Below are 15,536 nucleotides of genomic sequence, written 5' to 3'. Positions count from 1 at the left end.
CGGTAAAAACCCTCTTTCAAATGTATGGGTTCAGACAAACCCGCATCGTCGGGAGTGTGTAGTCAAAAGCGGCATCCGGCAAAGGTTAAAGGACCAGTGGGTGACGTACTGTCGACTTAAAGGACCAGTGGGTGACGTACTGTCGACTTAAAGGACCAGTGGGTGACGTACTGTAAATGTAACGTTTTGTTTTGTCAATAATTAAACGTTCCAATTTATAAGAAAGGTGAAAAAGAACACTGCAGTAACTATCGTCCGATTTCATTACTCAGTTGCATTGGAAAAGTATTGGAAAAATGTGTTCAAGCCCATGTTTTTCGATATCTCACAGAGAATGATTTATTAACGGTTTCTCAGTCAGGGTTTATTCCTGGTGATTCAACTAGTTTTCAGTTGTTGAGTATGTATGACGATTTTTGTCAATCCTTAGATAAGCAGTTGACGACTCAGGCTGTTTTCTGTGATATATCAAAAGCCTTCGACAGAGTGTGGCACAAGGGTTTGTTGCATAAATTATATGCTATAGGCATAAGAGGTGTTTTATTAAAATGGTTTGAAGATTATTTGACAGGCAGGTTACAAGCCGTTGTTATCCAAGGCAGGAAATCGACATACGGACGTGTTTGTTCAGGTGTTCCCCAAGGTTCTGTTCTGGGGCCCTTGTTGTTCCTTGTGTACATTAACGATATTGTCATTAATATCGAATCTGTCATTAAACTTTTTGCTGATGATACCAGTTTGTATTTATCTCTAAATGATGCAAACACGCGGACACAGATCTTAAATGCAGACTTAGCCAAAATTGCACACTGGGCGGAAAAATGGAAAGTTAATTTCAATAATTTAAAAACAGATTTGATGACCTTTTCTGGAAATAGAATGCCTGAAACCCTTCCTCTTGTATTTGATGGAACAATTCTGTTCTTGCCCCTGTGTGTGGGCTGGTTTTCTTTCACTTTATTTACTATTCTCTTTGTTTCTGCGTGTCACATATATAGTCCGTAAACCGCCGTTTGTGCTGTTAAATCACCTGCTGATTCCCCTACTTCCCTTATCTTCCTCAATTAAGCCTGGTTGTTCTCTCAGTGCACAGAGAGATAGACTGTAAGAGCTTTGTCCTTCCTTTAGTGACTTTTAATTTGTGAGCTTTATAGTTTCCACCCTTGTTTGTTCTTATTAATCGTTTGGCCTTTGCTAGGTAAGCCTTCAGCTTAATTGCTTCCTTTGTTTTAGTTGTAAGTTTTTGGTCCAAGGGAAAGAACCGCTGGAAAGTTACTTTTTCTAATCCCGTAGGTTGTCTTTCTTGACCCGTGTGTTCAATTATGTTGTACAAAGTCAGCGTGTCGTCAGTCCAGTTTTTACGTCATCATAAAACGTCACTGTTTTGTCGTCGTATTCGTTTCGCTCTCAGCGGCTTTTGTTTGGAGTAAACAGGGAGTGACTGCTTTTGTTTGGTTTTTGACGCCATATATAGGGTATGTACGCGTTTTCTTTAATGTTGTTTATAAAGATTTGCATGTACCATTGCTCTGTATCGTTCCTTAGCACCTGTTTTTGTCCAGAGCTGTATCCTTTGGTGTTCACTGTCTGTTAGTCACTCATTCTGTCTCCTTCTTTCTCTGTTCAGTATTTCTGTCTTTCTCATTTCTGCTTCCTTTTTTTTTGCAGTGATTGAGTGCTGTAACTCCGTTTATATTGCCTTTTGTTAAACGTAACTTAGAAATGTTTTGATATGTAACGTTTTCTACTTTTTCCATTGATTGACATACTTATAAGTAATCTTCTTTCGGTGTGCGGTCGTCTTTCGCGTTGGGGCCGTGTTTTTCTCGAGTTTCGTTAACTTTTAAAGTGTAACTGTGTTTATTAAGTCTAAATCTTCGTTTCTGTTTGATCCGCTAAAGTTGCGTTTTTTGTAAGGTTGAAATTCATAGTAAAGTTTCTATTTTCTTAGTGTGACCGTGGCCTTGACGCGTTCGGCTTTCGCACGCGTTTTTAGTTTTACATTTGCCGTGACGACGTTTTTTATAGTCTAGTATCGCTTCTGTTGCACTTGTGCAGTTTTCACCGGACGCAGATCAAAAGAACTAAATAAAACGAGCCAAAGAAAAACATCTGTGTTCCGCGTTGTCCCTTAGTCAAAAAAACCAAAGAAGCCGCGAGTACAGTGAAAACCCATATGGTCGGGGGACAAGACCACCAAGACAGCAAGTATTAATACGATGGACCCCACTGACGCCGTCCAGGATTTTGCTCAGCGCAGAACACTGAGTGTACACAGCTTGAAGTCGACTTCATCGACAGGCTCGAAAAGGCTAATTTTGAAGTCAGACCTCGCTGCCATGAGAGTGCGTCAGCAAGCTAGGACCGAGTTAGAGCAGAGACAAAGAGCTGTATTAGAAATGCAGCGAAGAATAGAGGAAGAGGATGCTCAAAGGAAAGTACAGGAAGCAGAGAAAACGAGAAAAATGAACGAGATGAAAGACCGGCTGTCGAGACTTAAAACAGAAAATGAGCAAGTCATGATGAATGTGGAATTGGAAGCTATTCAAGCTGCCGCCGCTGTCCTTGATGAAGAGTATAAGGATGAAAATCACTCTTCACTGTCCGAGCTTCCAGCGCTGAATCGAGTGCGCGACCTGTACCTTGGTCGCACTGGTGGAAGTCTGGTGCCAGGAGCTGACGTAGTCGCGGCTGATAGATCTTTTAATGCTACGTCTGACTCTCACCCCCAGGGTGACAAGTTCCAAGGCATCAGGCAAACCAGCAAGTCTCAAGACACACGTAAAGAGACTATGCTTACATCTCAGCAAAACCCATTTCCTGCAAGGAAGGAAAGCCCACAGCATTATAACGGCACGACGTATTATGGTGCGCCTCCTCCCTGGAACCAGGACCACGCTTATGACCAGCGTCTGTCCAACCAAGCTCTTCCCTTCGTGCCCGCATACGCAAACCCTAGCTCCGACCCGCATTCGGCAGAGTCGCAAACTCTGGTGAAGTCTCTAGCGGAGGCTCTCACAATATCGAGACTTCCTATTCCACGGCCTACTGTTTTCAAGGGAGATCCGCTGGCTTACCCAGCGTGGATTGCGGCATTTCAACACCTAGTCCGCAGCGACGCCGTGAGGCCTGAAGACAAGATGCTAATCCTGAGAGACCACGTAGAAGGCCCGGCGAAGGAGGCTGTGGGTGACCTGTATTACGAACTTAGTGAAACATCATACACGAGAGCCTTGGACATCTTGAAGGACCGCTTCGGTGAAGATTATACGATCTCGGAGTCCCTCAAGGAGAAGCTGGAGAGCTGGCCAGAGATAAAGTCAAATGACTGTACCGCACTGACCTGCTTCGCCGACTACTTGCGTCAATGTCAAGCGATGTCCAAGAAGATTCGAGGTCTGAGCATTCTCGATGACCCGTCGTACATCAACAGGCTGGTTCAGAAGATACCTCGTCCGCTCATGCACACCTGGTCACGGAAAGTGGAAGCCATGAAGAGAGATACCCGCTTGTACCCTAGTTTCCAATACTTTGTCGACTTTCTTCACTTTGAAAGTAGCGCCCTCAAGCACGTGCCCTCGCTGGGGCCTAAGAAGCCAGTGATGCAGGACCCCGCAGCGGACAAAGCAGGCAGATCGGTCGGCAGTTTCAGCACCAACCTACACTCCCAAGAAGAAGGTCGATGCGAGACAGCTGCTGCTGAAGAGAAGTCAAACTCGAACGACTCTGCAAGTCAAGGTCAATTTAGAAAGCCGACTTGCCTATTCTGCAAGGAGATGCACTTCCTATCTCAGTGCCAGAAATTCGCCTCAATCCCCTACAGGGAAAGAAAGGAGACTGCGATGAAGGAGCGCCTGTGCTTCAGGTGTCTCCGTTCTACCCACCGTGCACGAGACTGCAAGTTGACCGTTACTTGCCAAAAATGCAAAGGAAAACATGTCACCGGGATGCACGACCCTGATTATAACCCTAATTCTAAAGAGAACAACCATGCGGAACAAGCCCAGAGAGCAAGTGCGTATTGCGCTGTAGGTCAAGAACGGGTGGAGACAGATGTCGATGCACCGAGGTGCCTGAAAACTGAAAATTCTGACGAGCAACACGTCGCAGGAAGATTCTACTCCCTGTACATTCCTGTCTACGTCTCCGCAAGGTCCCATCCCGAGAAGGAAGAACTAGTATACGCCATGCTAGACACCATGAGCGACACGTCCTTTGTCCTTGACACAGTAGCTGAAAAGCTTGACCTTGATAAACGAGATGCTGTCCTCACCCTCTCGACACTCACGACGTCCAAAGAAACCGTACGGTGTCACGCCCTTTCAGACCTGAGAGTAAGAGCATACAACGCCCAAGACTTCATTGACGTCCCGACAGCATACTCTCAAGAAGAACTCTGTGTGGACAAAAGACACGTTCCCACTTGTGAAGTCGTGAAAAACATTCCTCATCTGAGCCATCTGAGTGAGCAGTTCCCGCCCTTCCTTGACGTTCCCATAGGTCTCTTGTTGGGAGTGAACGTTTCAGAAGCGCTGCGCCCCCTACAGATTGAGTACGGTGACCCAGGTTTGCCATACGCCCAGAGAACGCGACTTGGATGGGGCATACTTGGACAGATGCCCGCCAGCTACGACAAGGAACCTGACCATGCCGCTCAAGTGTTTCGCATCAAACAGGAAAAAACAGCAGGAAGCTCACTGCACAATGGGTCGATCGGGTTTCGCACAAAGGAAGCCACAAATGAACAACTGATCAAGATGATGGAACAAGACTTTGCTTGCCCTAACGAACAGCCGTTATCACAAGAAGACCATCGATTCATAAAGATCCTGACTGAGAACACCAAGGTCAATGATGAGGGACATTATGAGCTGCCTCTCCCTTTCAAGCAAGACGACCCAAAACTGCCAAACAACCGTCATGTCGCGCTACGCCGACTCATGAACCTTAAACGAAGGTTTCAGAAAGACGACCAGCACTTTCTTCTGTACAAAAACTTTGTCCAAGATATGGTCAAGCAGGGCGATGCTGAGATTATCCCCAACGACGAGCTGCAGACAGACTCCTGCTGGTACATTCCGCACCATGGGGTTTACAACCCTAACAAACCAGGCAAAGTGAGGGTGGTGTTTGACTGCGCCGCTCAATGCCAAGGAACTAATATCAACGACCACCTTCTGACAGGCCCTGACTTGTTGAATTCACTCATCGGAGTTCTCTGCCGGTTCAGACTGAAACCCGTGGCAGTGACATGCGACGTTGAACGCATGTTTCACCAGTTCCATGTTGCCCCAAGACACCGAGACTACCTACGATTCTTGTGGTGGCCTGACAATGACCTAAACCAAGAGCCAAAGGATTACAGGATGAGAGTACACCTGTTTGGAGCGGCATCGTCACCAGGCTGCGCAAATTTTGCCCTGAGGCGGCTGGCTCAGGACAATTCCCATCTCAACCCACAGGCTGCAGAGTTCATCCAGAGAGACTTCTACGTTGATGACGGCCTCCACTCGAACGACAACGTTTCAGATGCCGTTGATGTCCTTGAAGGCGCACGTCAAATCTGCAAGGAAGGAAGTCTGAGGCTGCACAAAATAGCCTCAAACGAACCCAAGGTGCTGACGAGTTTCCCCCCTTCTGAAGTTGTTCAAATTGTTCAGGTGAACAAGGACCTGAAAACAGAAGGCTCAGCGGAAAGAGCTCTGGGAGTGAGATGGACTCTTGCGACAGACTCTTTGAACTTTCTCAACAAACCAAACAACCAACCATCGACAAAGAGGGGCGTACTTTCTACAGTCGCCTCCATATTCGATCCCCTCGGACTGATCTCTCCCGTGGTGCTCAGGGGAAGAATGATTCTGCAAGAGGCCTGCAAGAGTGGTCTTGATTGGGACCAAGCACTTCCTGTCGAGCTGGCAGTAAAGTGGAGTGAGTGGCTATGTGACGTCACTGCCCTTTCAACGATATCCATCCCACGCTACTACTTCCCCGAGTCAGTCTTGCCATGGCGCCTGGTAGAGTTTCACCACTTTGCAGATGCCTCCACTGTCGGTTATGGAGAGTGCTCCTACCTCAGGATTGTTGACAAACAAGGAAGACCTCACTGCGCCGTCGTCATGGCCAAATCTAAGGTGGCTCCCGTCCGTTCTGTCACTGTGCCACGTCTTGAACTTCAGGCTGCTGTCCTCTCAGTGAAGATCGCTCGCTTTCTTCAAAGGGAGTTTGCACATCTCCATGCTCTACATCACTTTTGGTCTGATTCGAGAGTCGTACTTGGCTACCTGTACAATGAAAGCAAGAGATTCCACACGTTTGTGGCCAATCGCATCCAGCAAATCCTGGAGTTCAGCAAGCCCCAACAATGGCATCATGTGGCATCGAAGGAAAACCCTGCTGATCACGCTTCCAGAGGCTTGAGCGTGGCTGAATTGAAGAACTCGAACTGGCATTCAGGACCTGAATTTCTCAAGCGTGAACCAGTGTCGTACGAGGTGCCAGACGTTTCAGTCGCTCATGATGACGCTGAAGTCAAAGCGTACCAAACAAAGGTCCAGGTTGAGACGCACAGCGACTGCGAAGAAATCGTCAGGAGATTTTCATCACTGAACAGACTGATCCGGGTTGTCACACGTCTGTTGTCATGGGCCAAACGAGCTCGGCAAAGGAGAATGACAAGAGCAGCTGCCACGCCCTTGTCGTTAACGTCACAAGATTTGGCCTTCAAGAAAATCGTCATCAGCATCCAAGAGCAGCACTACCCCTCAGGTCAAAGAACGACTCATCCGGAGCTGCGTCGGCTTGACGCCTTTACGGATCACAAGGGTTTTTTGAGAGTGGGTGGACGAATCGATCACTCTTCAGACACGTACGAAGTAAAGCACCCCATCATCCTCCCCAAGGACAGTCACATGTCACTGCTGCTGGCTAGACACCATCACACCAAGGTCGCACATATGGGAAGAACAACCACTATGAGCTCTCTTTTGTCCAATGGTATCTGGATTTGTGGTGCCAGAAAGGTCGTTTCATCAGTCATACATCGGTGCATTCACTGCGCCCGATTAAGAGGAAGACCAAGCTCTCAGAAAATGGCCAATCTTCCCAGTGACAGAGTCGAAGCCGCCCCGCCCTTCACAAACACTGGTCTTGACTGTTTCGGCCCTTTCGAAGTCAAGGACGGAAGAAGGAATGTGAAGAGATACGGCCTTATATTGACATGCCTCGCCTCCAGAGCCGTCCACTTAGAGACACTGGAAGACCTCTCCACTGACGCCTTCATCTGTGGGCTCCGAAGATTCATTGCCATACGCGGTAATGTGAAGCTGATACGCTGTGACAGGGGCACCAATTTCATTGGTGCTGACAGAGAGCTACGCCAAGCCTTCAAGGAGATGGACAAGATGAAAGTTGACGAGGCCATGTTACAGAGGGGATGCGTGTTCGCCTTCAACCCTCCATCCGCCAGTCATTTCGGTGGAGTGTGGGAGAGGCTCATTCGTACTGTCCGTCAAGTCCTCGCGGGCTTGCTGTGTGAACACTCTGAAAAGCTGTCGACTGTGACTCTCGCCACTCTTCTACACGAGGTCGCCGCCATCATCAACAACCGGCCCTTGTGTACACAGGATCTGGAAGATCCCACCTCCCTCGACCCTTTGACCCCCAATCACCTTCTGACGCTCAAACCCGAGCCCGTGTTTCCCCCTCCTGGCGAGTTCAAGAGACAGGATCTGTACTCCAGAAAACGATGGCGTCGTGTGCAGTACCTCGCTGAACAGTTTTGGGCTCGTTGGAGAGGAGAGTACATTGCGTCTCTGCAGAGGCGCCGTAAGTGGTTCCACCAGAAGGATGTCCCGAAGGAAGACGACGTCGTTCTGCTGATGGACGAAGGGACCCCACGCGGCTCCTGGAAGCTCGCCAGAGTGAAGAAGGTCTATCCAGGTCATGACGGGCTGGTTCGCTCGGTCCAAATCCAGCTGGGTGTGACTAGCAAGGACCGCAAGGGAAACCTGGTTGTCCACCATACGTCGCTTGACAGGCCTATTCACAAACTGATACCGTTGTCTGTGTGCGACAAGTGACACTTCGTTGATTGCTGAACACTGTTGTCTGTAAAGAGACAAATGAAGCCTAAGAAGGGCTTTGAGACTGAGTATCCTTTGTCTTCGGGTTTGATTCATGTGTTTCATGATTACAGCTATAACAGTATTTTGAGTCTGCCTTTTGAGTCGTTACCAGGGTCTAAATATTGATCGTTTCCTAAATCATAGGAATATTCTAATGAGGTGAAGGTCTGTAGCAACTATGAGACGTAGTTGACCAGTCAATTGTATCGTAAGGTAACCAAGCATCATAGTTATGATGTAATTGGTTTTGAACGTAAATATTGTGAGGAATGTTTGGTCGCGCTAAAACAAATTTGGCGTGGTATTTGAAGTATCGTAAGGTAACCAAGCATCATAGTTATGATGTAATTGGTTTTGAACGTAAAGATTGTGAGGATTTTTTGGTCGCGCTAAAACAAATTTGGCGTGGTATTTGAAGTATCGTAAGGTAACCAAGCATCATAGTTATGATGTAATTGGTTTTGAACGTAAAGATTGTGAGGATTTTTTGGTCGCGCTAAAACAAATTTGGCGTAGTATTTGAACTGATTTTAAGTTTCGTTCTGGCACTTTGAAGTAACCCTGTTAACCCCTTTTTTGGTTGACTCTGAGGTGTCAAGGCCGGGGGTGTTCTTGCCCCTGTGTGTGGGCTGGTTTTCTTTCACTTTATTTACTATTCTCTTTGTTTCTGCGTGTCACATATATAGTCCGTAAACCGCCGTTTGTGCTGTTAAATCACCTGCTGATTCCCCTACTTCCCTTATCTTCCTCAATTAAGCCTGGTTGTTCTCTCAGTGCACAGAGAGATAGACTGTAAGAGCTTTGTCCTTCCTTTAGTGACTTTTAATTTGTGAGCTTTATAGTTTCCACCCTTGTTTGTTCTTATTAATCGTTTGGCCTTTGCTAGGTAAGCCTTCAGCTTAATTGCTTCCTTTGTTTTAGTTGTAAGTTTTTGGTCCAAGGGAAAGAACCGCTGGAAAGTTACTTTTTCTAATCCCGTAGGTTGTCTTTCTTGACCCGTGTGTTCAATTATGTTGTACAAAGTCAGCGTGTCGTCAGTCCAGTTTTTACGTCATCATAAAACGTCACTGTTTTGTCGTCGTATTCGTTTCGCTCTCAGCGGCTTTTGTTTGGAGTAAACAGGGAGTGACTGCTTTTGTTTGGTTTTTGACGCCATATATAGGGTATGTACGCGTTTTCTTTAATGTTGTTTATAAAGATTTGCATGTACCATTGCTCTGTATCGTTCCTTAGCACCTGTTTTTGTCCAGAGCTGTATCCTTTGGTGTTCACTGTCTGTTAGTCACTCATTCTGTCTCCTTCTTTCTCTGTTCAGTATTTCTGTCTTTCTCATTTCTGCTTCCTTTTTTTTTGCAGTGATTGAGTGCTGTAACTCCGTTTATATTGCCTTTTGTTAAACGTAACTTAGAAATGTTTTGATATGTAACGTTTTCTACTTTTTCCATTGATTGACATACTTATAAGTAATCTTCTTTCGGTGTGCGGTCGTCTTTCGCGTTGGGGCCGTGTTTTTCTCGAGTTTCGTTAACTTTTAAAGTGTAACTGTGTTTATTAAGTCTAAATCTTCGTTTCTGTTTGATCCGCTAAAGTTGCGTTTTTTGTAAGGTTGAAATTCATAGTAAAGTTTCTATTTTCTTAGTGTGACCGTGGCCTTGACGCGTTCGGCTTTCGCACGCGTTTTTAGTTTTACATTTGCCGTGACGACGTTTTTTATAGTCTAGTATCGCTTCTGTTGCACTTGTGCAGTTTTCACCGGACGCAGATCAAAAGAACTAAATAAAACGAGCCAAAGAAAAACATCTGTGTTCCGCGTTGTCCCTTAGTCAGAAAAACCAAAGAAGCCGCGAGTACAAATTCTGAGAGAAAACGACGTTCACAAACATCTTGGTGTACTGATTCAGAGCGACTGCAAATGGGAATCACATGTTCAGTCAATTATATCTAAAGTACGTGTTCTTTTCTCATGTTTTCGGTCCTATAAGTATCGCCTTAGCCGAAAGGCACTTGAACTTATGTATACATCTTTTATTATTCCCCATTTTGATTTTTCTGACGTCATTTGGGATAACTGTTCTGACAGATTAGCTACTTTATTAGAAAACTTGCATCTTGATGCCATAAGAACCATTATTGGTGCAGTTCGTGGCACGAGTCACCAAAAAGTGTACGATGAATCAGGATTTACAACACTGAAGGAGAGGCGAAAAAGACACAAATTGATTTTGTATTTCAAATTAGTTAATGCACGCGTGCCACCATACTTACTAGAACGTCTGCCTCCTCTCGTTGCTTCTGTGAACCCTTACCATAGACGAAGACCACTTGACAGACAGACTCCTCACTCTCGAACTGAATTGTATAAAAAGTCATTTTTTCTGTCTTCGACTTCCCTGTGGAATGAGCTTCCAGATACTGTAAAACAACTTGATTCTATTGGGTTATTTAAAAAACGTATTAGTTCTGATGATTCTGTTGTTCCCTCGTATAGATACACATCTGATCGAAAATCAGAAATTATCCATTGCAGACTGAGATTGAGGATCAGCAATCTAAATAGTGATCTATTTGACAGACATTTAATTCCCGACCCGTCATGCACTTGTGGTTATCGTGTTGAAAATGCGGAGCACTATATTTTTCATTGCCCCTTATCTCTTCAAATACGTGAAGTCACCTTGTCAACACTGCCCAACTATGATTTGCTAACCGCTGATGATTTTCTGTATGGCAATAGAGACAAGTCAGACAGCGAAAATGCATTGATATTTGACCAGTTATTCAGGTTTATCTTATTAAGCAAACGTTTTGAATAATGAATGCATTTATCTCATCCATGTTCGAAACGACCATGTGCAGTACTGTTTACATTTCCTTGTTCTGGTAGTATTCTATTTTCTACCATGTGGAAGTCATTGTATGCGTGTGTGTGCGAGTGAGTGTGCGAGCGCGTGTGAGTACTGTTGTTAGTTTAGCATTGGGTTTTTTTTTCTTTTGTTTTTTTTTCCTTTTATTGTTACATGTTTGTCTACCATAATTTACCATTATTATTTTGACATTATTTCAAACTTGTTATATTAAAATCGTCCGCCAAATTTCATTTGCTTTTAAGAGTACGCTCATAAGCCTAGCTTGTTGTGCTCCATGTTCCTTATTTCATGTATGCGGTAATAGTACCAATGGAATGTATTGAATAAACTTGTTTAAACCAAACGTTCCAATAACTTACAATTCTTGTTTGAGTTTGTATTCTGAATTTTGGAATGTGAGCAGTATATCTGTTATTGGATTTAATTGTGACTGGTCAGACAGTGAGGAATACTCGTATGATGCACACACACACGCACACACACACACACACACACACACACACACACACACACACACACACATACACACATACACACACACACACACAGGTAAAAGACACTTACTTCCTGGCGAGGAAGGCGTGCTGCATCCAGACGAAGCGGAGACCGTGGATGGTCGTGTTCTGAGTAAAGTCCACCCACACCTCGCACCACGTCGGCGTCCTTCGCTTGCCCTTGCCACCTTCCGGTAGTGAGGCATTGTGGGAAAACTCCACCATGCCCAGCTTCTCGTTATTTCCGTTGGTCATCTGCATTCCGTCTCCCGAGCTGGGGACAAGAAGGTCCAACTCTATAGGACGATCCATGTCACATCGTCAGCATGCACTCCATCTTGCGCACTTCATTCAACAACGCCAATGCGGCTTCACAAAGTTATATCTCCCAGCGTTTGCAATCGTCAAATACACTAAACAGCGACAGTATTTCTGCCTAAAACGACGAGGTGTACGGTAACAACATACGACCTTGCAGTCTTTGACTACCAATCATTCATGACGCCCCATCCGAGGTGTACGGTAGATTAGCTCAACGGATGGTGATACCATTGCGATCACAAGACGCAAGTCTGAAACCAACACTCATCCCCCAAACTTCCGAGACAGCAGACAACTCACTTCTTGCACACTACACTCAGCCAAGAGAGTTACTGGACGTGACTGTTGTTTGTGTGAGCAGTGGAGGACCGAACGGACCATATGAATGATGATTCAGTCTCAGTGGAGGACCGAACGGACCATAGGAATGATGATACAGTCACAGTGGAGGACCGAACGGACCATAGGAATGATGATACAGTCACAGTGGAGGACCGAACGGACCACAGGAATGATGATACAGTCACAGTGGAGGACCGAACGGACCACAGGAATGATGATACAGTCTCAGTGGAGGACCGAACGGACCATAGGAATGATGATACAGTCTCAGTGGAGGACCGAACGGACCATAGGAATGATGATACAGTCACAGTGGAGGACCGAACGGACCACAGGAATGATGATACAGTCACAGTGGAGGACCGAACGGACCACAGGAATGATGATACAGTCACAGTGGAGGACCGAACGGACCACAGGAATGATGATACAGTCTCAGGGTAATCGCCAATAGGACTGTGGGAAAACACCACTTGTTGCAAAGGGTCCCAACGACAGAAGTACCCGTCACGCTCTCTATACCCGGGATGGCGGGAGAGTTGTCAGCTGTGGCCAGGCTGTTTCTAAACACGAAGACCACAGCAGCTAGCACTGTCCGCAAACAGCATGATTCATTCCATCGTGTCACACACATTTAAAGGCCCACTCCGCCTCCCGTAATCCATCAGTTTCTGGCCACGGACACTGCGAGGCTTTTACCTACAGTTTAATCATCCTTCCGTTTAAACACTCACCGTCAGAAAACACTCTAGGTGCGCGAGATCTCCATTGAGGGCGAGAATTGTTCAAAGAATGTATTTTGCGTTGACAATCGGACGCCTCGTTATGGTACTAGACTTAACTTCTAAAAAATGAATGTACAGCTTGTGAGACAAACCTTGTGAAAAGACAAAATAATTCTGTTATCATCAAGACAAAGTCAGTACTGTTCGAAGTTTTAAAAGTAGGGAGCCCGGATGTATGTCAAGCGAGGTGGGTGAGTGAGTTGAATGGTGCGTGTAAGATGCAGCTCTTTTCATTTGATGACGGGGAAGTAGGCTACCAAAAACGATACAATTGTTTTCCCTTTTCGAACATTGTATATTTGTTGCTGTGCCTGTAGCTGTGTAGATTGAGTATTGCACGCATACAAACGTACTTCCGCGACATGGCTACTACTATCACATCCAATGATCTGCATCTTGTCATTGCCCACGCAGACGGCGTTTCCACAAACCGCAACAGTTTATGTGAAGACGCCGCCACTTTGTTCGTGTCACTATCAGTCAGTTGTTGTATTTTAGTTTTAGAGGTGCACAGTAACATGCTTTTGCAAATTTAGAGTAGCATTGAAAGCACAAACGATTTAATTGATCGTGTTTGAAAAATGTTGGTCACACGGGGCCCCGATGGCTCGGGGGTTGAATAAACCACGAGAACTGGTGTGTGGTTTACGCTTGCGAATAGCAATTCAAGTGATCTGTAATTGTCATGTCATGTTGTTGAATGCTATTGCGGTTGTGTTCGATTAGGTTAGTATTGCTGTTTTAGTGAAAGATGCCATCGTTCTGTAAACCTCCTGTGAGGCGGAGTGGGGCTTTAAATGTCAAACGGCTTCAGTGGTGCTGGCCTACTGACATGCGTGCGTGTCTTCCCCGGGTCTTTATCACGTGACAGCATGCTAACACCATCACAAGTCTTATTCACAGTGCAGTGTGTCTGTGTCTCCGTCGTTCTGGCTTACAGATGGCTACTTTTCACCATGGCCTCCTTAAGTAAGCCCGAAGTCGACTTTGCGAAGATTTTTCATAAAAACTAAATTCTGTGCCAACGCGTCGTTTCGTAAACTTCGCCTCATTAATTTGAGGCTGTATGAAGTCAGCATGACGGCCCAGTTTTGTGTGGGTTACTTTGTTTGCCGGACACCCGTCCCGCTCTCGTTGTGTCGCCCTGTTTCCCGCTGTCGCTACGCTCCCTCCGGACAGCAGTGAATACGGTCAACATCCAGGGGAAAACCTGAGTTCCCTCTGTGGGGAATTCACACGTACCATGAATGGAAAAGTTCATTAAAACCTGACGTTATTTACACGTAAACAGGGGGGCGCTGACACACTCAGAGACTACAAGGTGGGGTGGGGGGGGGGGGGGCGCTGACACACTCAGAGACTACAAGGTGTGGGGGGGGGGGGGGGGGGGGCGCTGACAAACTCAGAGACTACAAGGTGGGGGGGGGGGGGTGGGGGCGCTGACAAACTCAGAGACTACAAGGTGGGGGGGGGGGGGCGCTGACAAACTCAGAGACTACAAGGTGGGGGGGGGCGCTGACACACTCAGAGACTACAAGGTGGGGGGGGGGGTGGGGGCGCTGACAAACTCAGAGACTACAAGGTGGGGGGGGGGGGGGGGGGGCGCTGACAAACTCAGAGACTACAAGGTGGGGGGGGGGGGGGGGGGCGCTGACAAACTCAGAGACTACAAGGTGGGGGGGGGGGGGGGTGGGGGCGCTGACAAACTCAGAGACTACAAGGTGGGGGGGGGGGGCGCTGACAAACTCAGAGACTACAAGGTGGGGGGGGGGGGCGCTGACACACTCAGAGACTACAAGGTGGGGGGGGGGGGGGGTGGGGGCGCTGACAAACTCAGAGACTACAAGGTGGGGGGGGGGGGTGGGGGCGCTGACAAACTCAGAGACTACAAGGTGGGGGGGGGGGGTGGGGGCGCTGACAAACTCAGAGACTACAAGGTGGGGGGGGGGGCAATGATGCACGAGTAGGTGTGGGTGTGAGAAGAGTTGTCTGTGAAGAATAGCGTCCCTTGTCACAAGGGTTGTAGTCACAGACCGTTACAAGACGGGTGGTCACGTGACCCTCTAAATGCGGGACGATGCCACCCACTGGGAAGAATTAATTGCCTATCGTTTCTATGGGAATGATTAATTACCTCCCCTCCCAGTTACTGTTCCGACAATCCCACCTAGCCGGCCGCCAAGCGCGTGATGAAAGCTTTCCGTGGTGCACAACACGGGAGGTAATCAGTGACTTGTTGTGTTGAGCGGCCACAAGGGGCGCGTCACGCGTCTCCAGGTCCGCCCCATCAACCCCCACGTGACAATGACGGGCACGCCAGGCAATCACTGAGTTCTCTTTCTTTCCCTACTTCACAACAACTTTCCTTTGACCTGTCTGAGTTTACCTGTCTTCTGGTTTAAGTTTCGCTTTTGTGTTTTGATCAACTCCATCTTAGCAAATCTTCTCTTGTTGATTTTCATCTTTGAGATTTCAATGCAAACCTTAGCTGTAATCTACTTTTATACGTTGCACAAATATTTGATCACACGCTGTGACCGTGGGCTGGATCTCGAAATGCAATGGCTGTTTGCTTGTCATCGATGCACTAAACACATTCGCCCG

At 46.8% G+C, this 15,536-nt stretch overlaps 1 protein-coding gene across 1 annotated transcript in view; it reads right to left on the bottom strand.

The window, feature by feature from the left end:
- LOC138977925 (uncharacterized) overlaps positions 1-15,536 on the bottom strand; it is a 169,614-nt gene that overhangs the window by 52,702 nt on the left and 101,376 nt on the right. Inside the window, exon 2 of the mRNA XM_070350526.1 lies at positions 11,555-11,758. Coding sequence (XP_070206627.1) covers positions 11,555-11,745 — 191 coding nt within the window. The 5' untranslated portion in view covers positions 11,746-11,758. The remainder of the gene's footprint in view (positions 1-11,554; positions 11,759-15,536) is intronic.

This window comes from Littorina saxatilis, linkage group LG10 (assembly GCF_037325665.1).
Source record: "Littorina saxatilis isolate snail1 linkage group LG10, US_GU_Lsax_2.0, whole genome shotgun sequence".
NCBI classification, from domain to species: Eukaryota; Metazoa; Mollusca; class Gastropoda; order Littorinimorpha; family Littorinidae; genus Littorina; species Littorina saxatilis.
The sequence above is the reverse complement of the archived record's forward strand: the minus strand, read 5'-3'. Positions and strand labels throughout refer to the sequence as shown.